The 25527-nt window shown below is 47.0% G+C and overlaps 1 protein-coding gene across 1 annotated transcript in view; it reads right to left on the bottom strand.

Moving 5' to 3' along the window:
* LOC139239429 (ADP-ribose glycohydrolase MACROD1-like) overlaps positions 1-25527 on the bottom strand; it is a 1029639-nt gene that overhangs the window by 39968 nt on the left and 964144 nt on the right. The window contains exon 8 of the mRNA XM_070868158.1: positions 10674-10747. Within this exon, the coding sequence (XP_070724259.1) occupies positions 10674-10747 (74 nt within the window). The remainder of the gene's footprint in view (positions 1-10673; positions 10748-25527) is intronic.

The raw sequence follows: 25527 nt of genomic DNA, 5'->3' as shown, positions 1-25527 counted from the left end.
CCTGTCTCCTATGTAACATAGAATCATAGAAATTTACAACACAGAGGGAGGCCATTCGGCCCATCGTGTCCGCGCTGGCCGACAAAGAGCTACCCAGCCTAATCCCACTTTCCAGCTCTTGGTCCGTAGCCCTGTAGGTTTACTTCAGGTGCACATCCAAGTACTTTTTAAATGTGGTGAGGGTTCCTGCCTCTACCACCCTTCCAGGAAGTGAGTTCCAGATCCCCACCACCTTCTGGGTGAAAACATTTCTCCTCAAATCCCTTCTAAAGCTTCTACCAATTACTTTAAAGCTATGCCCCCTGGCTATTGATCTCTCTGCTAAAGGAAATAGGTCCTTTCTATCCACTCTATCTAGACCCCTCATAATTGTAAACACCTCAATAAGGTCTCCCCTCAGCTTCCTCTGTTCCAAAGAAAACAATCCCAGCCTATCCAATCTTTCCTCATCGCTAAAATTCTCCAGTCTAGGCAACATCTTCGTAAATCTCCTCTGTACCCTCTCGAGTCAATCACATCTTTTCTGTAACGTGGTGACCAGAACTGCACGCAGTACACTCTAGCTGTGGCCCAACTAGTGTTTTATACAGTTCAAGCATAACCTCGCTACTCTTGTATTCTACACCTCAGCTAATAAAAGCTAGTGTCCCGTATAGCTTCTTAACTACCTTATCGACCTGTCCTGCTACCTTCAGGGATCTCTGGACATGCACTCCAAGGTCCCTCTGTTCCTCTATACTTCTTGGCGTCCTACCATTTATTGTGTATTCCCTTGCCTTGTTAGTCCTCCCCAAATGCATTACCTCACACTTCTCCGGATTGAATTCCATTTGCCACTGTTCTGCCCACCTGACCAGTTCACTGATATCTTCCTGCAGACTACAGCTTTTCTCTATATTATTGGAGTGTCAGCTGTGGCTCAGTGGGCAGCACACTCGCCTCTGAGTCAGAAGGTTGTGGGTTCAAGTCCCACGCCAGGAACTTGAGCATATAAATCTAGGCTGACAGCCCAGGGCAGTGCTCCCTCAGCTGTCGGAGGTGCTGTCATTCGGATGAGAAGTTAAACTGAGGTCCCGTTTCTGGACGTAAAAGATGCCACGGCACTATTTCGAAGAAGAGCAGGGTAATCAAGCATGGCGTCCTGGCCAATATTTAACATTTCATCCAAAAGACGGTCTTCTCGGACAGTGTAGCAGTCCTTTCTGGGGCCAAGATTCATCACTGAAGTAGATTATCTGGTCATTATCACATTGCTATTTGTGGGAGCTTGCTGTGCGAAAGTTGGCTGCCGTGTTTTCCACAATACAACAGTGACTACACTCCAAAAGTACTTCATTGGCTGTATAGCGCTTTGAGATGTCCAGCGGTCATGAAAGGCGCTATATAAATCCAAGTCTTTCTTTTATTATCACTCACACAGCCGATTTTAGTATCAGCTGCTAACTTCTTAATCATACCTCCGACATTCAAGGCTAAATCATTGACATATACCACATGTCTAAGCCAACATTCCTCGCTCAAGCGACTCCACCCAAGAAAGAAATGATCTGGTCATTCATTGGTTGTTTACGGGATCTTGCTGTGCGCACACTGACAGCTGCGCTTTCCCACATAGCAACAGTGATTGCACTTTAGCAGTGGCTGTTCTTGTTGTCTAGGGACGTGATAAAGCGCTGTATAAATTCACATTCTTCTTCATAACAATTTGCATTTTTTGGGGGGCATTTTTGAAGTGGTAAATTCTCCACAGCCGAGAGATGGCGAGAATGATTGAGGAGACGACCAAAAGCTGAAGAGACAGGTTTTGAGGAGGTTTTTTTTTAAAAGGACGGGGAGAGCAGTAACAGATTTAGCTTGGTTTTCCCCGGCTGTTTTGAACCTTTCACCACAGTGAGCACTGCCTTGATTCGATTCACGAACCCAAGCTGCCTTTCCTGGTATTGAGCGACCAGTAGATGGCACTGGAGTTGAACAGTTGTGGGAGTGACCTCCCTTGGCGCTTGTCAGCAACCGACGTAACTGGGTGTGGAGAGCTTTGGTCAGACCTTGCCAGGAGTGCTGCATTCAATTTTGGTCACCCCGCTACACAGAAAGACATGTACATTGGTCAGTAGGTTGTGGGTTCAAGTCCCACATCCAGGGACTTGAGCACAAAAAAAATCTAGGCCGACACTCCAGTGCAGTGCTGAGGGAGCGCCGCACTGTCGGAGGGGCAGTACTGAGGGAGCGCCGCACTGTCGGAGGGGCTGTGCTGAGGGAGCGCCACACTGTTGGAGGGGCAGTGCTGAGGGAGCGCCGCACTGTCGGAGGAACAATACTGAGGGAGCGCAGCACTGTTGGAGAGGCAGTATTGAGGGAGCGCAGCACTGTCGGAGGGGTAGTACTGAGGGAGCGCTGCACTGTCGGAGGGGCAGTACTGAGGGAGCGTCGCACTGTCGGAGGGACAGTACTGAGGGAGCGCAGCACTGTTGGAGAGGCAGTATTGAGGGAGCGCAGCACTGTCGGAGGGGTAGTACTGAGGGAGCGCTGCACTGTCGGAGGGGCAGTACTGAGGGAGCGCCGCACTGTCGGAGGGGACAGTACTGAGGGAGCGATGCACTGTTGGGCGGGCAGTGCTGAGGGAGCGCCGCACTGTTGGAGGGACAGTACTGAGGGAGCGCCGCACTGTCGGAGGGGTAGTACTGAGGGAGCGCTACACTGTCGGAGGGGCAGTACTGAGGGAGCGCTGCACTGTCGGAGGGGCCATTTTTCAGATGACACATTAAACCGAGGCCCCATCTGCTCTCTCAGGTGGATATAAAAGTTCCCACAGCACTATTCCGAAGAAGAGCAGGGGAGTTACCGCGATGTGCTGGCCAATATTTATCCCTAAATCGATATAACAAAAAAACAGATTATCTGAGTCGTTATCACATTGCTGTTTGTGGAAGCTTGCTGTGCAAAAATTGGCAGCTGCGTTTCCCACATTACAACAGTGACTACACTCCAAAAATATTTCATTGACTGTAAAGCGCTTTGAGTCACCCGGTGGTCATGAAAGGCGCTATATATAAATCCAAGTCTTTCTTCACATTAGAGGCCAACACAGGTCGACCAGAGGAGATCAAAATACATTTGAGGAAAATTAGAACTGATCTTAGATTAAAAGTCTTTGTTGAAAAGGTTAAGAAATCTTTGGAATGAATCAGGCATGGAAGTAGCAACAAGGACATTAGGAAGGAGCTCTGAGGGGCAAATGGCCCTTCCTCAATCTGTGGAACAATATTGAAATCAAATGTATGAACTGTCCAATTGTTCAACATGCACATCCCGAATGTTAACAAGCTTAAAATATTATGGGATGTTACAAATAACAGAATCCAGAGCACATTATGCAGGGATATGGAACCAAACCATAACCAGCCACTCAAAATGGTTGAACTGAATCTATGAAAAAAAAGACTTGCATTTATATAGTGCCTTTCATGACCAATGGACATCACAAAGAACATAAGAATTAGGAGCCGGAGTCGGCCATTCGGCCCCTCGAGCCTGCTCCGCCATTCAATAAGATCACGGCTGATCTTCGACCTCAACTCCACTTTCCTGCACTGTCCCCATATCCCTTGATTCCCTTAATATCCCAAATTCTATCAATTTCAGACCTCTAGGGCGGCGAATTCCAAAGATTCACCACCCTCTGAGTGAAGTAGTTTCTTCTCATCTCAGTCCTAAATGGCCGACGCCTTATTCTGAGACTGTGACCCCTGGTTCTAGACTCCCCAGCCCGGGGGGAAACACCCTCCCTACATCTACCCTGTCAAGCCCTGTAAGAATTTTGTATGTTTCAATGAGATCATCTCTCATACTTCTAAACTCCAGAGAGTATATGCCTTATCTATGCAATCTCTCCTCATTGGACAATGCCCCCATCCCAGGAATCAGTCTGCTGAACCTTCGCTGCACTTCCTCTATGGCAAGTATATCCTTCCTTAGATAAGGAGACCAAAACTGTACACAATACTCTAGGTGCGGTCTCACCATATATAACTGCAGTAAAACAGCTTTACTCAAGTAATAAAGGCCAACCTACCATTTGCTTTCCAAATTGCTTGCTGTAGCTGCATATTAACTTTCAGTGATTTGTGAACATCCAGGTCCCTCTGAACACCAACATTTCCCAATCTCTCACCATTTAAAAAATACTTTGCTTTTCTATTTTTCCTACCAAAGTGGACAACTTTACATTTCTCCACATCTTATAACGAGGCAGCCAGTTTGCGCACAGCAAGCTCCCACAAACAGCAATGTGATAATGACCAGATCATCTGTTTTTTTGTTATGTTGATTGAGGGATAAATATTGGCCAGCACAACAATGTAACTCCCCTGCTCTTCTTTGAAATAGTGCCATGGGATCTTTTACACCCACCCGAGAGAGCAGATGGGGCTTCGGTTTTATGTCTCATCCGAAAGACAGAACGTCTGACAGTGTAGCGCACTCTCAGTACTGCACTGGGAGCTTCAGCCTAGATTTATGTACTCAAGTCTCTGGAGTGAGACTTGAACCCACGACCTCTCTGACTCAGAGGCGAGAGAGTGTTACCCACTGAGTCACCGGGTGACATAGGAACAAGATGAGTCCATTCAGTCCCTTGGGCCTGTTCCACCATCCAGTTAGATCATGGCTGATCTGTATCTTAACTCCATATACCTGCCTTGGTTCTATATCCCTTGATAATCCTTACCTAACAAAAATCTATTGATCTCAGTTTTGACATTTTCAATTGACACCCAGCATCAACAGCTTTTTTGGGGGAGGGAGGGGAAGAGAGTTCCAGATTCCCACTGCCCTTTGTGTAAAGCAGTGCCATCACTCCTGAACGGCCGGGCTCTAATTTTAAGGTTACGTCGCCTTGTTCTAGATGCACCCCACCAGAGGAAATTATTTATTTTCTATCTACTCTATCAAATACTCTAATCAGCTTAAACAACTCAATTAGTACACCCCTTAATCTTCTATACTCGAAGGAATACCAGCCTGCCCAAGGCAATGAGTTGTTCCTGTCTAGTTAATTTAGTAATATGTCACAGAGGATGGCCCGTGAGGACGCTCTCGGTACTGGCACACACTGAGAATGTTTAGCATTGATCGAAAACAGAAGACAAGCCCCTGGAACTTCATCCTTGAAAGGGGGTAAGTGAAAGAGGATCGAAGTGGATGACAAAGGTTAATCCTGAAGATGATTTCAAGTTAAAAAATACTTGCACTTATATAGCGCCTTTCATGACCACTGGACGTCCCAAATCGCTTTACAGCCAATTAAGTACTTTTGGAGTGTAGTCACTGTTGTAATGTGGGAAATGCGGCAGCCAATTTTCGCACAGCAAGCTCCAACAGCAATGTGATAATGACCAGATAAAATTGTTTTTGTTACATTGATTGAGGGATAAATTTTGGCCAATACACCGGGATAACTCCCCTGCTCTTCTTCAAAATAGTGGCATGGAATCTTTTACATCCACCTGAGAGAGCAGACAGGGCCTCGGTTTAACTTCTCATCCAAAGATGGCACCTCGGCAATGTAGCGCTCCCTCAGTACGACCCCTCCGACAGTGCGGCGCTCCCTCAGTACCGCATTGGAGTATCGGCCGAGATTTATGTGCTCAAGTCGCTGGAGTGGGACTTGAACCCACAACCACTGGCTCAATCGAGTGTGCTGCCCACTGAGCCACGGGTGACGCTGCGTTCAAACCACAACCGTATGTTTCAATTTATTCTTGGGATTTGGGTGATGCTGGTAAGCCCACATTTGCTGCACATCCCTAGTTGCCCTGACAACCGAACGGATGGCTAGGCCACTTTGGATCAACAAACGTCACATACTGTGGTTCAAAGGGTTTGCACAGGCAGGATGGGCCAACTGGCCTCCCATTTCCCCCCCAATGAGGCAGGTTGCCCTACCTGAAGAACATCAGGGTTTTTTTTTTAAAACACAATCTGGCAGCTTTCATAGTCATTTTTCTGCCGCTGATCCATGAACGACCAGATTTATTTGTATTCAGTTTAACCACAGGTCATGGTGGGGTCATGGCCCCAGAGTTGCTGGTCCAGTACCCTAACCATTACGTGCACAGTAGCAGAGTGGTTATGTAACTGGACTAGTGATTTAGAGGCCTGGACTAATGATCTGGAGACGTGGGTTCAAATCCCATCACAGCAATTTAAATTCAGTTAATTAAATAAATCTGGACTAAAATGCTAGTGTCAGTAATGGTGACCATGAAACTACCGAATTATTGTAAAAACCCATTGGTTGACTAATGCCCTTTAGGAAAGGAAATCTGCTGTCCTTACCCGGTCCGGCCTATATGTGACTCCAGACCCACAGCAATGTGGTTGACTCTTAACTGCCCTCTGTTGCAACAAAGGGCAATTAGGGATTACATTCGGCCCCTTGAGCCTGTTCTGCCATTCAATAAGATCATGGCTGATCATCGACCTCAACTCCACTTTCCTGCCCGATCTCCATTCCACTAGACTCCAAAAGTCTATCGATCTCTGTCATGAATATACTCAGAGAGTCAGCATCCACAGCCCTCATGGGCAGAGAATTCCAAAGATTCCCCACCCTCTGAGTGAAGAAATTCCTCCTCATCCCTGCCTTAAATGGCCGACCCCTAATTCTGAAACTGTGCTCCCTGGTTCTAGACTCTCCAGCCAGGGGGGAAACAACCTCTCAGCATCCACCCTGTCAAGCCCCGTCAGAATCTTGTACGTTTCAATGAAATCGCCTCTCATTCTTCTGCTAAACTGCGGAGAGGGTCGGCCCATTCGACACAATCTCTCATCATAAGACAGCCCTCTCATCCCAGGAATCAATCGAGTGAACCTAATGGGCAATAAATGTTGGCCTTGCCAGCGACCCCATCTCCCATGCACAAATATATTTTTTAAAAACCTATGTTACATACCCGTATGACTATAGGACAAGGGGACATGGATATAAACTGGGCAAGGCAAATTTTGGGACTGCTGTCAGGAAGCAGTTATCACACAATGGGATCCAGGTAAGGATATGGGAGGCGGAAAGAGCTAGAAATTCAGTTTTTGGCGCTCTAGTTTTTTTCCCCGTTATTTACCACTAAAAACGTGGCCCTTTTTTAAGGGGGTAAAATTGGCAAAAAAATGCGCCCGCCGGTAAAAATCGGCATCACACGAGGATTCATGGTGCAAACCGTGGTCCTCGCCAACTTTAGCCCGAGGCCTATCACCGTCAAAAATACAGGCCCTGGGAGGGGAGAAAACGCACCAAAAAAAATGAGCAAAAATAAAATTCAGACAACACTCACTATGCACTTAACTAACGAATCGCTGAAAAAGAATTTAAAAATAAAAACTTCAACTTACCTTTTTGGTAGGTCTTCATACCTCCCGCTGTTTCTGGGGTTTCTGGGGCTTATCGCAGCCGGGTTTTTTTATCACCCTGAGTACGGGGTTTGCCGAACGGTCAATTTTAAGCGGTGCGTTTTTCTTTGGCGTTGCACATCGTCGATCCGCTTTTCGGCGATATTTCAAAACTGCCATTCGTTAACGTTGGCCAATTTAGGTGAGTACCTTTTACCGGCAAAAAAGGCGAAATATCGCTGAAAAAACGTGCGCAAGGCTGGCCAAGTTCTCCCTGTCCAAGACTCTGGACAATGCAATGACTGTGCAAAGCTTCCCCAGAGCCGAGAATGTTTTGTGCTCATTATCGAATCAGAGTTACCGTAAAGCCTTTCAAAAAAAGATAATTTTACTTTCACAGCTTGACAACGAGAAACACTTTGTTCAAAAGCTGACAGAATGTGCGTTTGTGCAGAGTTGTCTCTCTATTGTTATGCCCACACTTTTACACTGCCAATCATATCGGCAGTCTCATTTATAGCTCCGACTGAATCCAGAAAAACAAACATGAGCCCAAGATGGTATTTTTTTTTTCCAATGTTCTCCCCTTTCTCCCGAAAGTGTTGACACGTGCCAAGGTACAATTCCATGGGGACCAGGTACCCTTGAGTACCTTGCCCAACAGAACATTTACAGCGTTTAGAAGCTCAACGCAAGCTCGAGGAACAGCTCCACATCTTTAGTTTAGGCACATTACAGCCTTCTGGACTCAACATCGAGTTCAACAATTTCAAAGTGTAACCGCTGCCAATCTTTGGCTCTCTGTCCTCACCCCGCCCCACCTCCCCGTCCCACTCAGATCCTCTTTCTTTCTTTCTTTTGTTCTCCTCGTCTCTAATGGCACTTGGTCATTATGCCACCATTCACACCCTTTCTCGACTAATGTTTTTCTAACCCCTGGCATTACCATTTGAATTTGGGCCATCATCCCTTTTGTCTCTCTAATCTCTCTTGTCTTCCACCCTGTCACAGACCTTCCCTTCTGTTCTTTCCTCCCCGCCTCCTTTCAGCGATCGTTAAGAATCTGTTCTTTCCGAACATTCGCCAGTTCTGACGAAGGGTCATCGACCTGAAACGTTAACTCTGTATCTCTCTCCACAGATGCTGCCTGATCCGCTGAGATTTCCAGCATTTTCTGTTTTTATTCCCGATTCCAGCATCCGCAGTATTTTGCTTTTGTCATCCTCAGTTATAGGCTGTCCCTCGGAATCGAGGAAGACTTGCTTCCACTCTAACAATGAGTCCTTAGGTGGCTGAACAGTCCAATACGAGAGCCACAGTCCCTGCCATAGGTGGGACAGATAGTCGTTGAGGGAAGGGGAGGGTGGGACTGGTTTGCCGCACTCTCCTTCCGCTGCCTGCGCTTGGTCTCTGCACGCTCTCGGTGATGAGACTCGGTGCTCAGCGCCCTCCCGGATGCACTTCCTCCACTTAGGGCGGACTGGTCTTTGGCCAGGGACTCCCAGGTGTCGGTGGGGATGTTGCACTTTATCAGGGAGGCCGGGGCAGCAGCTCCCCAGGGAGCTCCCCTGCCAAACACAAAATCTTTGCTTTTGCACAGCAAATGTGTGGCCATGAATTCTTAAGCAAACTCAGGAAACAAATGCATTACACTTCTGAGGTCTCCCAATCTGCCCCGCAATATGCACTGGGCACATCTTATTGACAAACCACTTCGGAAGCAGTTCTGCAGTGTAAATGCAGCGTCAACATTTGAAGGTTATTGGTTCATACGGATTTTTATTTAATCACAGCCATGTGCCCTACCAACTTAACCGTCTGATAAAAATGTCTCCTAACACTCGTCCCACCCCCGCCGATTACTTCACCGTTGACCTCATCTACAAGCAGGAGGGTCAAAAAACCTTTGCAACGGAAGGTCGGAGAAAAGGACTAGATTTGGAGTAGGATAGGTCGCATCATCCGCCTTTCGTGGCTCGGAAGTGAAAGGTAATTTCAGTCTCCGACAGTTAGAATCCACAGCAGTAAGTGCAGAACACACAGCCATGAATTATATATAGAACAGCGGTGGGCAGGGAGTGAGTAATATGTCTGTAATTTAATCAAGGGGGATTAAGATGATATCATGAAACAGGTGAGATTAGATTAGTTTTCTTTTTATCCTCTATTATTTAGAGTCAATGCTGGACGTTTCTGCGAGGTCTGAAGATTTTTTTTATTAATAACAGCCTCCACGAGCCTTGGCCGCCGTCCCGTGTATGAGTTGCCGGCAGCCGATTACCATTTTTCAAGGAAAGGGAGGGGAAGAATCCCGTTAGTCATCCTGACCAGTCCACGTCTAACCGGCCAATGAGCATCGTAACTTAAACGGCAGATATTAATTACAACAACAACTTGCATTTATAAAGCACCTTCAACGTAGTGAAACATCCCAAAGCGCTTCACAGGAGTATTTTGAGATTAAAAAAATAGTTGGCTGTGCGATTTTTTACATCCACTTGAGAGGGCAGACAGGGCCTTGGTTGAACGTCTTATCCGAAAGATGGCACCTCCAACAGTGCGGCGCTCCTTCAGTACTGCTCCTCCAACAGTGCGGCGCTCCCTCAGTACTGTCTCTCCGACAGTGCAGCGCTCCCTCAGTACTGCCCCTCCGACAGTGCGGTGCTCCCTCAGTACTGCCCCTCCGACAGTGCGGCGCTCCCTCAGTACTGCCCCTCCGACAGTGCGGCGCTCCCTCAGTACTGCCCCTCCGACAGTGCGGCGCTCCCTCAGTACTGCCCCTCCGACAGTGCGGTGCTCCCTCAGTACTGCCCCTCCGACAGTGCGGCGCTCCCTCAGTACTGCCCCTCCGACAGTGAGGCGTCCCCTCAGCAGAGGCGCTCACTCTTCTAAATAGTGATGTGGGATCTTTTACGACTAGAGATGGGACCTCGGCTTAACTTCTCATCCGAACGACAGCACCTCCTACAGCTGAGGGAGCACTGCACTGGATGTCAGTCTAGATTTTTCATGCTCAAGGCCCTGGAGTGGGACTTGAACCCAGAACCTTCTGACTCAGAGGCAAGAGTGCTCCCCACTGAGCCACAGCTGACACTAGAATGAAAGCAGCTCCCTCCCCTTAAGAAAATCCACTTAGCAGTGGACACCCTTAGTTGGGTTATATTTGGGCATTTCTCTGTGCTTGTGAGGTCAGTACTTGAGTTTAAAGGCTAGCCGGAGTTGACCCGTGGGAAAATTCTGAAATGCTGTCGATCGAATTTTATCTGTGCAACTGTCCGGGGACTTACTGAGTTTCCGTGTTCCTCTAGATATGCTCTGACAGTCTTTAAGATGGTTTCTGCAGCCTGTCCATTGGGATAACCTGTGTGTAGAATGAAGGATAGTTAATGAAATGTTTAGCTGAAGTTAACAGATGCCAGCATGGTACTGTGTTAAACCTGAATGGTTGTGGTCCTTGCCACTCCATACATCCTGGAGCACCAGAAATATGACCTTGCATGTACCCTCTGCTTATGCATCCCTTCTCCTCCCGGACCCCACTCCCCCTCCCCACCACTGTAGGTCTTAAGTAAGACTCACCAGCAGGGGGAGTTATCCTCGGTGTCCCGGCCAATATATCCCTCAATCAACATATGAAAAACAGATTATCTGGTCATTATCACATTGTTTGTGGGAGCTTGCTGTGCGCAAGTTGGCTGCCGCGTTTCCTATATTGCAACAGTGATACACTTCAAAAGTACTTCACGGGCTGTAAAGCGCTTTGAGACATCCGGTGGTCGTGAAAGGCGCTATATAAATGCAAGTCTTTCTTTGCCTTGGAATTCTTCTGTTCACTTTCCTGGGGTTAAGATATAGATCAGTCACAATCTAATTGTTGGCGGAACGGGCTCAAGGGGCTGAATGGTCTATTCCTGTTCCTATTTTCCTTACTATTACAAAGGTTTATAGAGGATATACAGCCCAGAAACAGGCTATTGGGCCCAACCAGACCATGCCGGCGTTTATGCTCCACTCGAGCCTCCTCCCGTCTTTCCTCACCTAAATCTATCAGCATAACCCTCTATTCCCTTCTCCCTCATATGCTTGTCCAGCTTCCCCTTAAATACATCGATACTTTTCGCTTCAACCCCTCCCTGTGGCAGTGAGTTCCACATTCTCACCACTCTCTGGGTAAAGAAGTTTCTCCTGAATTCCCCATTGGATTTCTTGGAGACTATCTTATATTGATGACCTCGAGTTATGCTCTTCCCCACAAGTGGAAACACACTCTCTGTATCCACTCCTTTCAGAATTTGATGACCTCTACAGCGGTCTTTAAAAACGAAGAATCAGTGCCTGCACCAGTTGCTACCTGAGTGCAAGTTCATCTTTATGCGGCAATTTGAGAATGCCTGGGATCTTGCTGTGCGCAGATAGCTGGCCACGTTTTCCACATCACAACAGTGACTACATTTTGAAAGGAGCTTTATTGGGGCTGTAAAGCGCTTTAGGACGTTCTCAGGTCGTGACAGGCACTGGGGAGAGTATTGCTCGTGGCTTGGGGGGCACTGGCGGGAGGCGCAAACGATCCGAATTTCTGCCCCAGTGGCTTGCATCTTGCCCTCAACCGGACTCCTCAATGCCTCAAAACTAGCCTCGGAAACAGCATTTTTCTCCAGCCAAAAGTTCATCATCATCATAGGCAGTCCCTCGAAATCAAGGAAGACTTGCTTCCACTCTAAAAATGAATTCTCAGGTGACTGTACAGTCCAATACGGGAATTACAGTCTCTGTCACAGGTGGGGTAGACAGTGGTTGAGTGAAAGGGTGGGTGGGGAGTCTGGTTTGCCGCACGCTCCCTCCGCAGCCAGCGCTTGTTTTCTGCATGCTCTCGCGACGAGACTCGAGGTGCTCAGCGCCCTCCCGGATGCACTTCCTCCACTTACGGCGGTCTTTTGCCAGGGACTGCCAGGTGCCGGTGGGGATGTTGCACTTTATCAAGGAGGCTTTGAGGGTGTCCTTGAAACGTTTCCACTGCCCACCTGGGGATCGTTTGCCCTGCAGGAGTTACGAGTAGAGCGCTTGCTTTGGGAGTCTCGTGTCGGGCATGCGGACAATGTGGCCCGCCCAGCGGAGCTGGTTGAGTGTAGTCAGTGCTTCGATGCTGGGGATGTTGGCCTGGTCGAGGACGCTAACGTTGGTAGTCTGTCCTCCTAGGGGATTTGCAGGATCTCGCGGAGACATCGTTAAACATAGAAACATAGAAAATAGATGCAGGAGTAGGCCATTCGGCCCTTCGAGCCTGCACCACCATTCAATATGATCATGGCTGATCATTCATCTCAGTATCCCTTTCCTGCTTTCTCTCCATACTCCTTGATCCCTTTAGCCGTAAGGGCCATATCTAACTCCCTCTTGAATATATCCAATGAACTGGCATTAACAACTCTCTGCGGTGGGGAATTCCACAGGTTAACAACTCTGAGTTAAGAAGTTATTCCTCATCTCAGTCCTAACTGGCTTACCCCTTATCCTAAGACTGTGTCCCCTGGTTCTGGACTTCCCCAACATCGGGAACATTCTTCCAGCATCTAACCTGTCCAGTCCCATCAGAATTTTATATGTTTCTATGAGTTCCCTTCTCATCCTTCTAAACTCCAGTGAATACAGGTCCAGTCGATCCAGTCTCTCCTCATATGTCAGTCCTGCCATCCCAGGAATCAGTCTAGTGAACCTTCGCTGCACTCACTCCCTGGGTGTCATGGTTCATCAGTCATTGAAAGTTGGCATGCAGGTACAGCAGGCAGTGAAGAAGGCAAATGGTATGTTGGTCTTCATAGCTAGGGGATTTGAGTATAGGAGCAGGGAGGTCTTACTGCAATTGTACAGGGCCTTGGTGAGGCCTCACCTGGAATATTGTGTTCAGTTTTGGTCTCCTAATCTGAGGAAGGATGTTCTTGCTATTGAGGGAGTGCAGCGAAGGTTCACCAGACTGATTCCCGGGATGGCAGGACTGACATATGAGGAGATACTGGATCAACTGGGCCTATATACATTGGAGTTTAGAAGGATGAGAGGGGATCTCATAGAAACATGTAAGATTCTGACGGGACGGAACAGGTTAGATGCGGGTAGAATGTTCCCGATGTTGGGGAAGTCTAGAACGAGGAGAGACAGTCTCAGGATAAGGGGTAGGCCATTTAGGACTGAGATGAGGAGAAACGTGTTAACCTGTAGAATTCCCTGCCGCAGAGAGTTGTGATTGCCAGTTCATTGGATATATTCAAGAAGGAGTTAGATATGGCCCTTACAGCTAAGGGGATCAAGGGGTATGGAGAGAAAGCAGGAAAGGGGTACTGAGGTGAATGATCAGCCATGATCATATTGAATTGTGGTGCAGGCTCGAAGGGCCGAATGGCCTACTCCTGCATCTATTTTCTATGTTTCTATGTTTCTAATAGCAAGAACGTACTTCCTCAGATTAGGAGACCAAAACTGAACACAATATTCCAGGTGAGGCCTCACCAAGGCCCTGTACAACTGCATTAAGACCTCCCTGCTCCTATACTCAAATTCCCTCGCTACGAAGCCCAACATACCATTTGCCTTCTTCACCACCTGCTGTATCTGCATGCCAACTTTCAATGACTGATGTACCTTGACACCCAGGTCTCGTTGCACCTCCTGTTTTCCTAATCTGCCGCCATTCAGATAATATTATCCCTTCGTGTTTTTGCCCCCAAAGTGGATAACCTCACATTTATCCACATTATAATGCATCTGCCATGCATTTGCCCACTCACCTAACCTATCCAAGTCACCCTGCAGCCTCTTAGCGTCCTCCTCACAGCCCACACCGCCACCCAGCTTAGTGTCATCTGCAAACTTGGAGATATTACACTCAATTCCTTCATCTAAATCATTGATGTATATTGTAAAGAGCTGAGGTCCCAGCGCTGAGCCCTGCGGCACTCCACTAGTCACTGCCTGCCATTCTGAAAAGGACCCGTTTATCCTGACTCTCTGCTTCCTGCCTGCCAACCAGTTCTCTATCCACATCAGTACATTACCCCCAATACCATGTGCTTTAATTTTGCACACCAATCTCTTGTGTGGGACCTTGTCAAAAGCCTTTTGAAAGTCCAAATACACCACATCCACTGGTTCTCCCTTGTCCACTCTACTAGTTACATCCTCAAAAAATTCCAGAAGATTTGTCAAGCATGATTTCCCCTTCACAAAACCATGCTGACTTGGACCGATCCTGTCACTGCTTTCCAAATGCGCTGTTAAAAAACGGAGTGGATGGCACTGTTTAAAAAAATAAACTTGAAGGATTTCCACTTATCTCGCAAAGTATTCTACTGAGAGTTGGATCTCTGTTGTGTGGCAGATTTATCTCCCATTCAAATTCAAAGCAGTGGGTGAGAGGGAAGGCTGTTCTCAGGAGAATCAAATCAGTGCTTGTTTGACTGAAATAGCACCACAAGGAGCCTCAGAAATCTATTGTAACTGATCTATCATTTAACCTAAATACAACCTGAGTTACTCCCACACTGATAGGGAAATTGAGCAGGGCTCTAGGCCCAATGTCAGTTCTGTCTACTGCACAAGTGGATTTGATACCACGACAGTTGTTTTAATAGTGGTTTACTTTTCCCTCCAAGTCACACACAAGTTCGCAAGTTTAAAAAAAAATGATTCTTGGGTGACGGGCGTCGCTGTCAAGGCCCAGCCTTTATTGCCCATCCCTAATCGCCCCATGAGAAGGTGAGCCGCCTCTTGAACTGCTGCAGTCCGTGTGGTGAAGATACTCGCAAGTACAGAGGCAAGGAAAGGGGGCGGGGGGGGGACTAAAGAACAAAAGGGAAGGTCTGCGGTAGGGTGGAAGCTGTAATGTATGCACCTGTGAGCATGCTCACAGGTTTGTAGAGCAGTTGCATTGTGAGTGGTTTAGCCACACGCGACTCAATAAAATGTTCACAAGACTCAATAAAACCCCGGCCAGTTGGTCTCGGTCATCCACGACAAGGTATGTAGTTGTGAGCCTAGTGGATGAACTGGTAAAGTGTCATGTGATTGTTAAATCTTTTATAAACCAACAAATTCTTAATAGCAATGTGTTGCTATGAATTCTTAAGCAAAGCACCCATTAAGCAGATACATTACAGGAGGCAGGAGAGATTAAATGACGAAAGGGATGAATGGTGCGAGGCCAAAGGGAAAAGTAAAGAAACAAATGATGATGAAAGATGGGTTTAGTGAAGCTGTAAATGACAACAGCAGAAACATTGCCAGCGTCTGCTTTCTGAGAAAACGGGAGCCATGGTTATTATATGGAATTGTTGAACTCAATGGAGAGCCCCGAGGTTTGTAAAGAGCCTAATCGAAAGATGAGGTGCTGTTCCTCGAGTTTCCGCTGAGCTTCACATGGGCAGCGTAGGAGGCAGTGGTCAGAGGGGTCAGAGTGGGAGTGGGAAGGAGAGTTAAAATGCCTCGCGACCGGAAGCTCAGGGTCATGCTTGCGAACTGAACGGAGACGTTCAGCAAAGCGGTCACCCAATCTGCGTTTGGTCTCCCCCAGTGTAGAGGCGATCACATCATGAGCAGCGAATACAGCATATTAAATTAAAAGCAGTACAAGTAAATTGTTTTTTCACCTGAAAGGAGCGTTTGGGGCCCTGGATGCTGATATACTCCACACCACTCGGTCTCAGATATATTACTCCCCTAACTCTGAAATATCACTTTTCTCACTCTGATATACCACACCTCTCATGGCATTCTCTCATATATACCACATCCGGGGAGCGTCGAGGGAGGCGGGAGTCGGCGAGAGGCAGGGGCCTATAAAGGCTCAGCAGTCGGACAGTCCGGGGAGCGTCAAGGGAGGCGGAGCTTGTACAGCTCCAGCTGGGAGAGAAAGCAAAAAGAAGTAGAAAGAAATCAAAAGGTGACGTCACAGCCAAGGGGGTAAGTGATTGGCTGGTTATTGGTGAGTGGTGAGTAGTTTTTCTTTTTCTTTTTTATATCAGTCAGTAACTTTAAACATTGTTGTTGTCAATTTAAGGGTATCTAAGGGTTAAGTCATGGCAGGAGAGCTCGGTCACGTGATATGCTCCTCCTGTACCATGTGGGAACTCAGGGACGACACCAGTGTCCCTGACGACTACATCTGCGGGAAGTGTATCCGCCTCCAGCTCCTGACGGACCGCGTTGCGGAGTTGGAGCTGAGGGTGGATTCACTCTGGAGCATCCACGATGCTGAGAATGACGTGAGTAGCACGTGTAGCGAGTTGGTCTTATCGCAGGTGAAGGGTCCACAGCCAGATAGGGAATGGAAGACCAGCAAGAAGAGCAGTGCAAGGAAGGTAGTGCAGGGGTCCCCTGCGGTCATCCCCCTGCAAAACAGATACACCGTTTTGAGTACTGTTGAGGGGGATGACTCATCAGGGGAGGGCAGCAGCAGCCAAGTTCATGGCACCGTGGGTGGCTCTGTTGCACAGGAGGGCAGCAAAAAGAGTGGGAGAGCGATAGTGATAGGGGATTCAATGGTGAGGGGAATAGATAGGCGTTTCTGCGGCCGCAACCGAGACTCCAGGATGGTATGTTGCCTCCCTGTTGCAAGGGTCAAGGATGTCTGGAGCGGGTGGAGGACATTCAAAAAAGGGAGGGAGAACAGCCAGTTGTCGTGGTGCACATTGGTACCAACGACATAGGTAAAAAAAGGGATGAGGTCCTACAAAAATAAGTAAAGGAGCTAGGAGCTAAATTAAAAAGTAGGATCTCAAAAGTAGTAATCTCGGGATTGTTACCAGTGCCACGTGCTAGTCAGAATAGGAATCGCAGCATAGCGCAGATGAATACGTGGCTTGAGCAGTGGTGCAGCAGGGAGGGATTCAAATTCCTGGGGCATTGGAACCGGTTCTGGGGGAGGTGGGACCAGTACAAACCAGGCGGTCTGCACCTGGGCAGGACCAGAACCAATGTCCTAGGGGGAGTGTTTGCTGGTGCTGTTGGGGAGGAGTTAAACTAATGTGGCAGGGGGATGGGAACCAATGCAGGGAGACAGAGGGAAACAAAAAGGAGACAAAAGCAAAAGACAGAAAGGAGATGAGGAAAAGTGGAGGGCAGAGAAACCCAAGGCAAAGAACAAAAAGGGTCACTGTACAGCAAAATTCTAAAAGGACGAAGGGTGTTAAAAAAACAAGCCTGAAGACTTTGTGTCTTAATGCAAAGAGTATCCGTAATAAGGTGGATGAATTAACTGTGCAAATAGATGTTAACAAATATGATGTGATCGGGATTACGGAGACGTGGCTCCAGGGTGATCAGGGCTGGGAACTCAACATCCAGGGGTATTCAACATTCAGGAAGGATAGAATAAAAGGAAAAGGAGGTGGGGTAGCATTGCTGGTTAAAGAGGAGATTAATGCAATAGTTAGGCAGGACATTAGCTTGGATGATGTGGAATCTATATGGGTTGAGCTACAGAACACCAAAGGACAAAAAACGTTAGTGGGAGTTGTGTACAGACCTTCAAACAGTCGTAGTGATGTTGGGGAGGGCATCAAACAGGAAATTAGGGGTGCATGCAATAAAGGTGCAGCAGTTATAATGGGTGACTTTAATATGCACATAGATTGGGCTAGCCAAACTGGAAGCAATACGGTAGAGGAGGATTTCCTGGAGTGCATAAGGGATGGTTTTCTAGACCAATATGTCGAGGAACCAACTAGGGGGGAGGCCATCTTAGACTGGGTGTTGTGTAATGAGAGAGGATTAATTAGCAATCTCGTTGTACGAGGCCCCTTGGGGAAGAGTGACCATAATATGGTGGAATTCTGCATTAGGATGGAGAATGAAACAGTTAATTCAGAGACCGTGGTCCAGAACTTAAAGAAGGGTAACTTTGAAGATATGAGGCGTGAATTGGCTAGGATTGATTGGCGAATGATACTTAAGGGGTTGACTGTGGATGGGCAATGGCAGACATTTAGAGACCGCATGGATGAACTACAACAATTGTACATCCCTGTCTGGCGTAAAAATAAAAAAGGGAAGGTGGCTCAACCGTGGCTATCAAGGGGAATCAGGGATAGTATTCAAGCCAAGGAAGTGGCATACAAATTGGCCAGAAATAGCAGCGACCCTGGGGACTGGGAGAAATTTAGAACTCAGCAGAGGAGGACAAAGGGTTTGATTAGGGCAGGGAAAATGGAGTACGAGAAGAAGCTTGCAGGGAACATTAAGACGGATTGCAAAAGTTTCTATAGATATGTAAAGAGAAAAAGGTTAGTAAAGACAAACGTAGGTCCCCTGCAGTCAGAATCAGGGGAAGTCATAACGGGGAACAAAGAAATGGCAGACCAATTGAACAAGTACTTTGGTTCGGTATTCACTAAGGAGGACACAAACAACCTTCTGGATATAAAAGGGGTCAGAGGGTCTAGTAAGGAGGAGGAACTGAGGGAAATCGTTATTAGTCGGGAAATTGTGTTGGGGAAATTGATGGGATTGAAGGCCGATAAATCCCCAGGGCCTGATGGACTGCATCCCAGAGTACTTAAGGAGGTGGCCTTGGAAATAGCGGATGCATTGATAGTCATTTTCCAACATTCCATTGACTCTGGATCAGTTCCTATGGAGTGGAGGGTAGCCAATGTAACCCCACTTTTTAAAAAAGGAGGGAGAGAGAAAACAGGGAATTATAGACCGGTCAGCCTGACCTCAGTAGTGGGTAAAATGATGGAATCAATGATTAAGGATGTCATAGCAGCGCATTTGGAAAGAGGTGACATAATAGGTCCAAGTCAGCATGGATTTGTGAAAGGGAAATCATGCTTGACAAATCTTCTAGAATTTTTTGAGGATGTTTCCAGTAGAGTGGACAAGGGGGAACCAGTTGATGTGGTATATTTGGACTTTCAGAAGGCTTTCGACAAGGTCCCACACAAGAGATTAATGTGCAAAGTTAAAGCACATGGGATTGGGGGTAGTGTGCTGACATGGATTGAGAACTAGTTGTCAGACAGGAAGCAAAGAGTAGGAGTAAATGGGTACTTTTCAGAATGGCAGGCAGTGACTAGTGGGGCACCGCAGGGTTCTGTGCTGGGGCCTCAGCTGTTTACACTGTACATTAATGATTTAGACGAGGGGATCAAATGTAGTATCTCCAAATTTGCGGATGACACTAAGTTGTTGGCAGTGTGAGCTGCGAGGAGGATGCTATGAGGCTGCAGAGTGACTTGGATAGGTTTGGTGAGTGGGCAAATGCATGGCAGATGAAATATAATGTGGATAAATATGAGGTTATCCACTTTGGTGGTAAAAACAGAGAGACAGACTATTATCTGAATGGTGACAGATTAGGAAAAAGAGAGGTGCAACGAGACCTGGGTGTCATTGTACATCAGTCATTGAAGGTTGGCATGCAGGTACAGCAGGCGGTTAAGAAAGCAAATGGCATGTTGGCCTTCATAGCGAGGGGATTTGAGTACAGGGGCAAGGAGGTGTTGCTACAGTTGTACAGGGTCTTGGTGAGGCCACACCTGGAGTAGTATGTACAGTTTTGGTCTCCTAACTTGAGGAAGGACATTCTTGCTACTGAGGGAGTGCAGCGAAGATTCACCAGACTGATTCCCGGGATGGTGGGACTGACCTATTAAGAAAGACTGGATCAACTGGGCTTGTGTTCACTGGAGTTCAGAAGAATGAGAGGGCACCTCATAGAAACGTTTAAAATTCTGACGGGTTTAGACAGGTTGGATGCAGGAAGAATGTTCTCAATGTTGGGGAAGTCCAGAACCAGGGGTCACAGTCTAAGGATAAGGGGTAAGCCATTTAGGACCGAGATGAGGAGAAACTTCTTCATCCAGAGAGTGGTGAACCTGTGGAATTCTCTACCACAGAAAGTAGTTGAGGCCAATTCACTAAATATATTCAAAAGGGAGTTAGATGAAGTCCTTACTACTCGGGGGATCAAGGGGTATGGCGAGAAAGCCGGAATGGGGTACTGAAGTTGCATGTTCAGTCATGAACTCATTGAATGGCGGTGCAGGCTAGAAGGGCCGAATGGCCTACTCCTGCACCTATTTTCTATGTTTCTATCCCTTACTGTAACATTCCTCACTCTCTGATTATGCACACTGATGTATGACACCCTTCACTCTCTGATATACCACACCTCTGAATCTCGAGTAGGTGTAATTCCTCACTCTTTTATACAACATACTCCATGCTCTGAATCTACTGAAGCCCATTCTCTAATATACCTCACTTCTCACTCTCAATAAGCTACACAAACTCACTCAGTCATACCACATCCCTCACTCTCCGAATATACCACATTCCTCACTCTCTTAACATACCACATCCCTCACTCTCTTAATATACCACATCCCTCACTCTCCTAATATACCACAGCTCCCACTCTCCGATATACTACAGGCCTCACCAACACTCCTTGCTGTAAGTACATTGGGGAAAAAAATTGCTTAACGACTCTTTTGAGGTGCTAACATCGCCTGAGCGCTAATTTTAGCACTGGGCAATATTTAGCGCTGGAGGTAGTGCTTTTGATTTTTAGCGCCCTAAGGGACGAGTGTAGCGTGAAGGGAAGCATTCCATGCTTCGCTTAGGCCGCTAAACCGGTTGCGCTACTGAGGTTCTGGCGCTAACGTACCGGCATCCCAGCACTCAAAGAGAAGATTAGCTGTAAAAAAATGAAAACTTAAAAAACATTACAATTCAAATAATTAACACGTCAGGAATGCCAAATAATAGAATCGATGCACATAAAGTTCAATAAAATCTTTAAAACTTACCTGATACACTCACCCCTTTCAGTGGCGCCCCAGGACAGCTTTTTCTGGTATGATTAGCACCAAACGGTAAGCCAGGCGCTGACATTCAAGTTGGCTCACGCGGCGCTGCCGGGGCGCTGCACACTGGCACAACATTCCCTGGCACTCAGTATTAGTGCCGCCGCTAAAACCCGATCCAAGTTGTCGAGCGGCGCTAACGTTGCTGCGCCCGGGCGACAACCTTTAGCGTCCCAGTCGCGCCCTTCGCCAGCGCTAACAGGTGCCGCTAATCTATTCAATTTCCCGCCCATACTCTTTAAGAATCTGGTCTGGAAATTGGGAAGCAACCATTCTGGAAGTGCACCCGCCTCTCCTACCCACCATTTTGGAAGTGTGCGCGCATCTCCTATCCGCCATTTTGGAAGTGTGTGCGCGCCTCTCCTAACTTCCATTTTGGGGACATAGGGGCCGCTTAGCGTCTGAAAAAAACAGACGCTGCACCGCCCAAGCTTTGGAACAATGAGTCTAACAGAGACATCAAGTGAAAATATCCTCGCTGTGAAGCATTGAAGAGAAGTTTCTTCAATTGTAAACAAGACAAAGAAGAGATGCTAATGAGATCGGGAACTGCCTGTTTTGTTTGCTGCTCATGGCTGTCAGTCACTGCAGATTAAAACACTGGCCCCACTTATTTCCATTTCAATTCATTTATCAGGCCCATTATGAGCTAAACTGCTTTATTCTTTCTTGTTCAAAATTATCAATGTACAGAAACACTGCAAGGTGGCAAAACACAAAGTATCCATATTCATGAAACAGCCGAATATTGGAAATATGACAGGAACTGGCACTTAAAATGCTAATCAAAAATTTTATCTCACTAGGGGTTTCTGCGAATTGCTGATTCCGACACAGAATGGATAGCAAGGAGTCACTTATTTAGAAAGTAAGAGAGGCCCAGGAATGAATTACACACAAAATAATGCAGATCTGGGAGTGAACTGCTAACCAGAGAATAATGAAGAACTGGGAGGGAGTAACCCAAAGGGGTCAACGATTCAGGATTGGCGTATTCCTGGAGTGTCACCACGTGACCTCCTGCCTCCAACCCCACAGTCCCGCCCCCACAGTCCCGCCATTGGTCGCCTGACATGTCCATCCTGGCCTTCCTGCACCAGCGACAGACTCTTCAGCCTTTTCTCCCCCCAATGCCAATATTTTAATAACTGGTAAACAAAGGTTTTCAAAGAAAATTTAATTTAAAAAAACATTTAATTAAAATGTTTTGTTGTGATTGAGAGATTGAGTAGACGAGGCCTTTATTCTCTAGAGTTTAAAAGAATGAAATGCATACAGGGCTTGACAGGGTAGATGCAGGGAGGATGTTTCCCCCGGGCTGGGGAGTCTAGAACCAGGAGTCATGGCTACCTCAACTACACTTTCCTACACTATCTCCATATCCCTTGATTCCCTTAATATTCAAAAATCTATCGATCTCTGCCTTGAATATACACAATGACGGAGCCTCCATGGCCCTCTGGGGCAGAGAATTCCAAAGATTTACCACTCTCTGAGTGAAGAAATTCCTCCTCATCTCAGTCCTAAATGGCCGAGCCCTTATCCTGAGACTGTGTGACCCCTGGTTCTAGACTCTCCAGTCCGGGGGAAACACCTTCCCTGCATCTACCCTGTCAAGTCCCTGTAAGAATTGTGTGTGTTTCAATGAGATCACCTCTCAGCCTTCGAAACTCTAGACAAAATAACAGCTTTTATTTATAAAGCGCCTTTAACGTAGTAAAACATCTCACAGCACTGTTATAAGAAAAAACAGATAAATTTGACATTGAGCCACGTAAGTAGAAATTAGCGCAGATGACCAAAAGCTTGGTTAAAGAGGTATGTTTTAAGTAAAGTCTTAAAGGAGGAAAGAGAGGTAGAGGCGGAGAGGTTTATGGAGGGAGTTCCAGAGGTTAGGGCCCAGGCAGCTGAAGGCACGGCCACCGATGGTTGAGCAGTTATAATGAGGGATGTTCAAGAGGGCAGAATTAGAGGAGCGCAAACATCTCGTGGGGGTTGTGAAGCTGAAGGAGATTACAGAGATAGGGAGGTGCAAAGCCATGGAGGGATTTGTAAACAAGGATGAGAATTTTTACATCGAGGCGTTGCTTAACCGGAGCCAATATAGGTCAGAAAGCACAAGGGGTGATGGGTGAGCGGGACTTGGTGCCAGTTAGGACACGGTCAGCCGAGTTTTGGATGACCCCAAGTTGATGTAGTGTAGAATGTGGGAGGCCAGCCAGGAGTGCGTTGGAGTAGTCAAGTCTAGAGGTAACAAAGGCACGGATGAGGGGAGGGGTGGGGGAAGAGTTTGCCCGAGAGACACAGTTACTCAGACATGAGTTTCTTTTCATGAATAAGGTGAGAGAGAACTTCATTTCCCCCCTCCTCTCCAAGAATCACACTACACCACGATAAAATATTGAAATATGTGATTCTGACGAGCTTTTAGCTGTGAGTGGGAGCAAACAAATATCTGCCAATCATGATGTATCTGTGCTGACAATGCTTTTCCACTTCTCAAGTAGCTAATGAAGCATTTAACAAATATAAATTTCCCAAATGTTGCCAATCCTGCAGTGAAATGTTCAACCATGTTCAACGCAGTTCAGAAAAGCAAGTTAGAAAATTACGTTTCAGTGACTGAGCACTGTAAGCTCTGATTAGTACTGTAATGCATCTAGCTGTGGAGGGCATGGAAAGAGTACAAAGACTAGTATTTATATAGTGCCTTTGATGAACTCAGGACATCATTACAGCAAATCAAATACTTTTTGAATTGTAGTCACTGTTGTAATGCAGCAAGCGCACAGCAAGCTCCCACAATGTGATAATGACCAGATAATCTGTTTTAGTGATGTTGGTCGAAGGATAAACATTGGTCAGGACACCAGGGAGAACTCCCCTGCTCTTCTTCAAACAGTGCTGTGGGATCTTTTACGTCCACCCGAGAGACAGGGCTCCACTTTAACGTCTCATCCGAAAGATGGCACATCCGACAGCTCCCTCAGTACTGCCCCTCCGACAGTGTGGCGCTCCCTCAGTACTGCCCCTCCGACAGTGCGGCACTCCCTCGGTACTGTCTCTCTGACAGTGCGGCACTCCCTCAGTACTACCCCTCCGACGTGCGGCGCACCCTCAGTACTGCCCCTCCGACAGTGCGGCACTCCCTCAGTACTGCCCCTCCGACAGTGCGGCGCTCCCTCAGTACTGTACTGGAGTGTCAATCTAGATTTTTGTGCTCATGTCTCTGGAGTGGGTCTTGAACCCACAACCTTCTGACTCAGAGATGAGAGTGCTACAATTGAATCACACATCCTTAAATATGCAGAGAAGGGGTTATGTTGGAGTACATCACCAAGGTAGTAAACGCCTTTGCTTGTACCAAAAGGAAATAAGTTAAACAAATGACACACTGAAGGAAGAGCACCAAGGTAAGACCTGAATCTTAATGTGAACTAAATAGGACATATATGCATTTGATAGATAGCTGGATTTGTAAACATTTTTAAAATAGAGAGAAACATTAACAAGATGGTAGAAGGTGAGATATTCGGGTGATACAAATTATATTACTCATGACATTATGGGAGAGAGAATGTAATGTAAGTCACAGTGCAACGAGGCCTGGGTGTCATGGTATATCAGTCACTGAAGGTTGGCATGCAGGTACAGCAGGCGGTTAAGAAAGCAAATGGCATGTTGGCCTTCATAGCGAGGGGATTTGAGTACAGGGGCAGGGATATGTTGCTAGTTGTACAGGGCCTTGGTGAGGCAACACCTGGAGTATTGTGTTTAGTTTTGGTCTCCTAACTTGAGGAAGGACATTCTTGCTATTGAGGGAGTGCAGCGAAGGTTCACCAGACTGATTCCCGGGATGGTGGGACTGACCTATCAAGAAAGACTGGATCAACTGGGCTCGTATTCACTGGAGTTCAGAAGAATGAGAGGGGACCTCATAGAAACGTTTAAAATTCTGACGGGTTTAGACAGGTTAGATGCAGGAAGAATGTTCCCGATGTTGGGGAAGTCCAGAACCAGGGGTCACAGTCTAAGGATAAGGGGTAAGCCATTTAGGACCGAGATGAGGAGAAACTTCTTCACCCAGAGAGTGGTGAACCTGTGGAATTCTCTACCACAGAAAGTTGTTGAGGCCAATTCACTAAATATATTCAAGAGGGAATTAGATGAAGTCCTTACTTCTAGGGGGATCAAGAGGTATGGCGAGAAAGCAGGAAGGGGGTACTGAAGTTGCATGTTCAGCCATGAACTCATTGAATGGCGGTGCAGGTTAGAAGGG

The sequence above is a fragment of the Pristiophorus japonicus genome, chromosome 27 (assembly GCF_044704955.1).
Source record: "Pristiophorus japonicus isolate sPriJap1 chromosome 27, sPriJap1.hap1, whole genome shotgun sequence".
In the NCBI taxonomy this organism is placed as follows: Eukaryota; Metazoa; Chordata; class Chondrichthyes; family Pristiophoridae; genus Pristiophorus; species Pristiophorus japonicus.
Note: the sequence above shows the minus strand (reverse complement) of the source record. Positions and strands in the feature narration are given on the sequence as shown.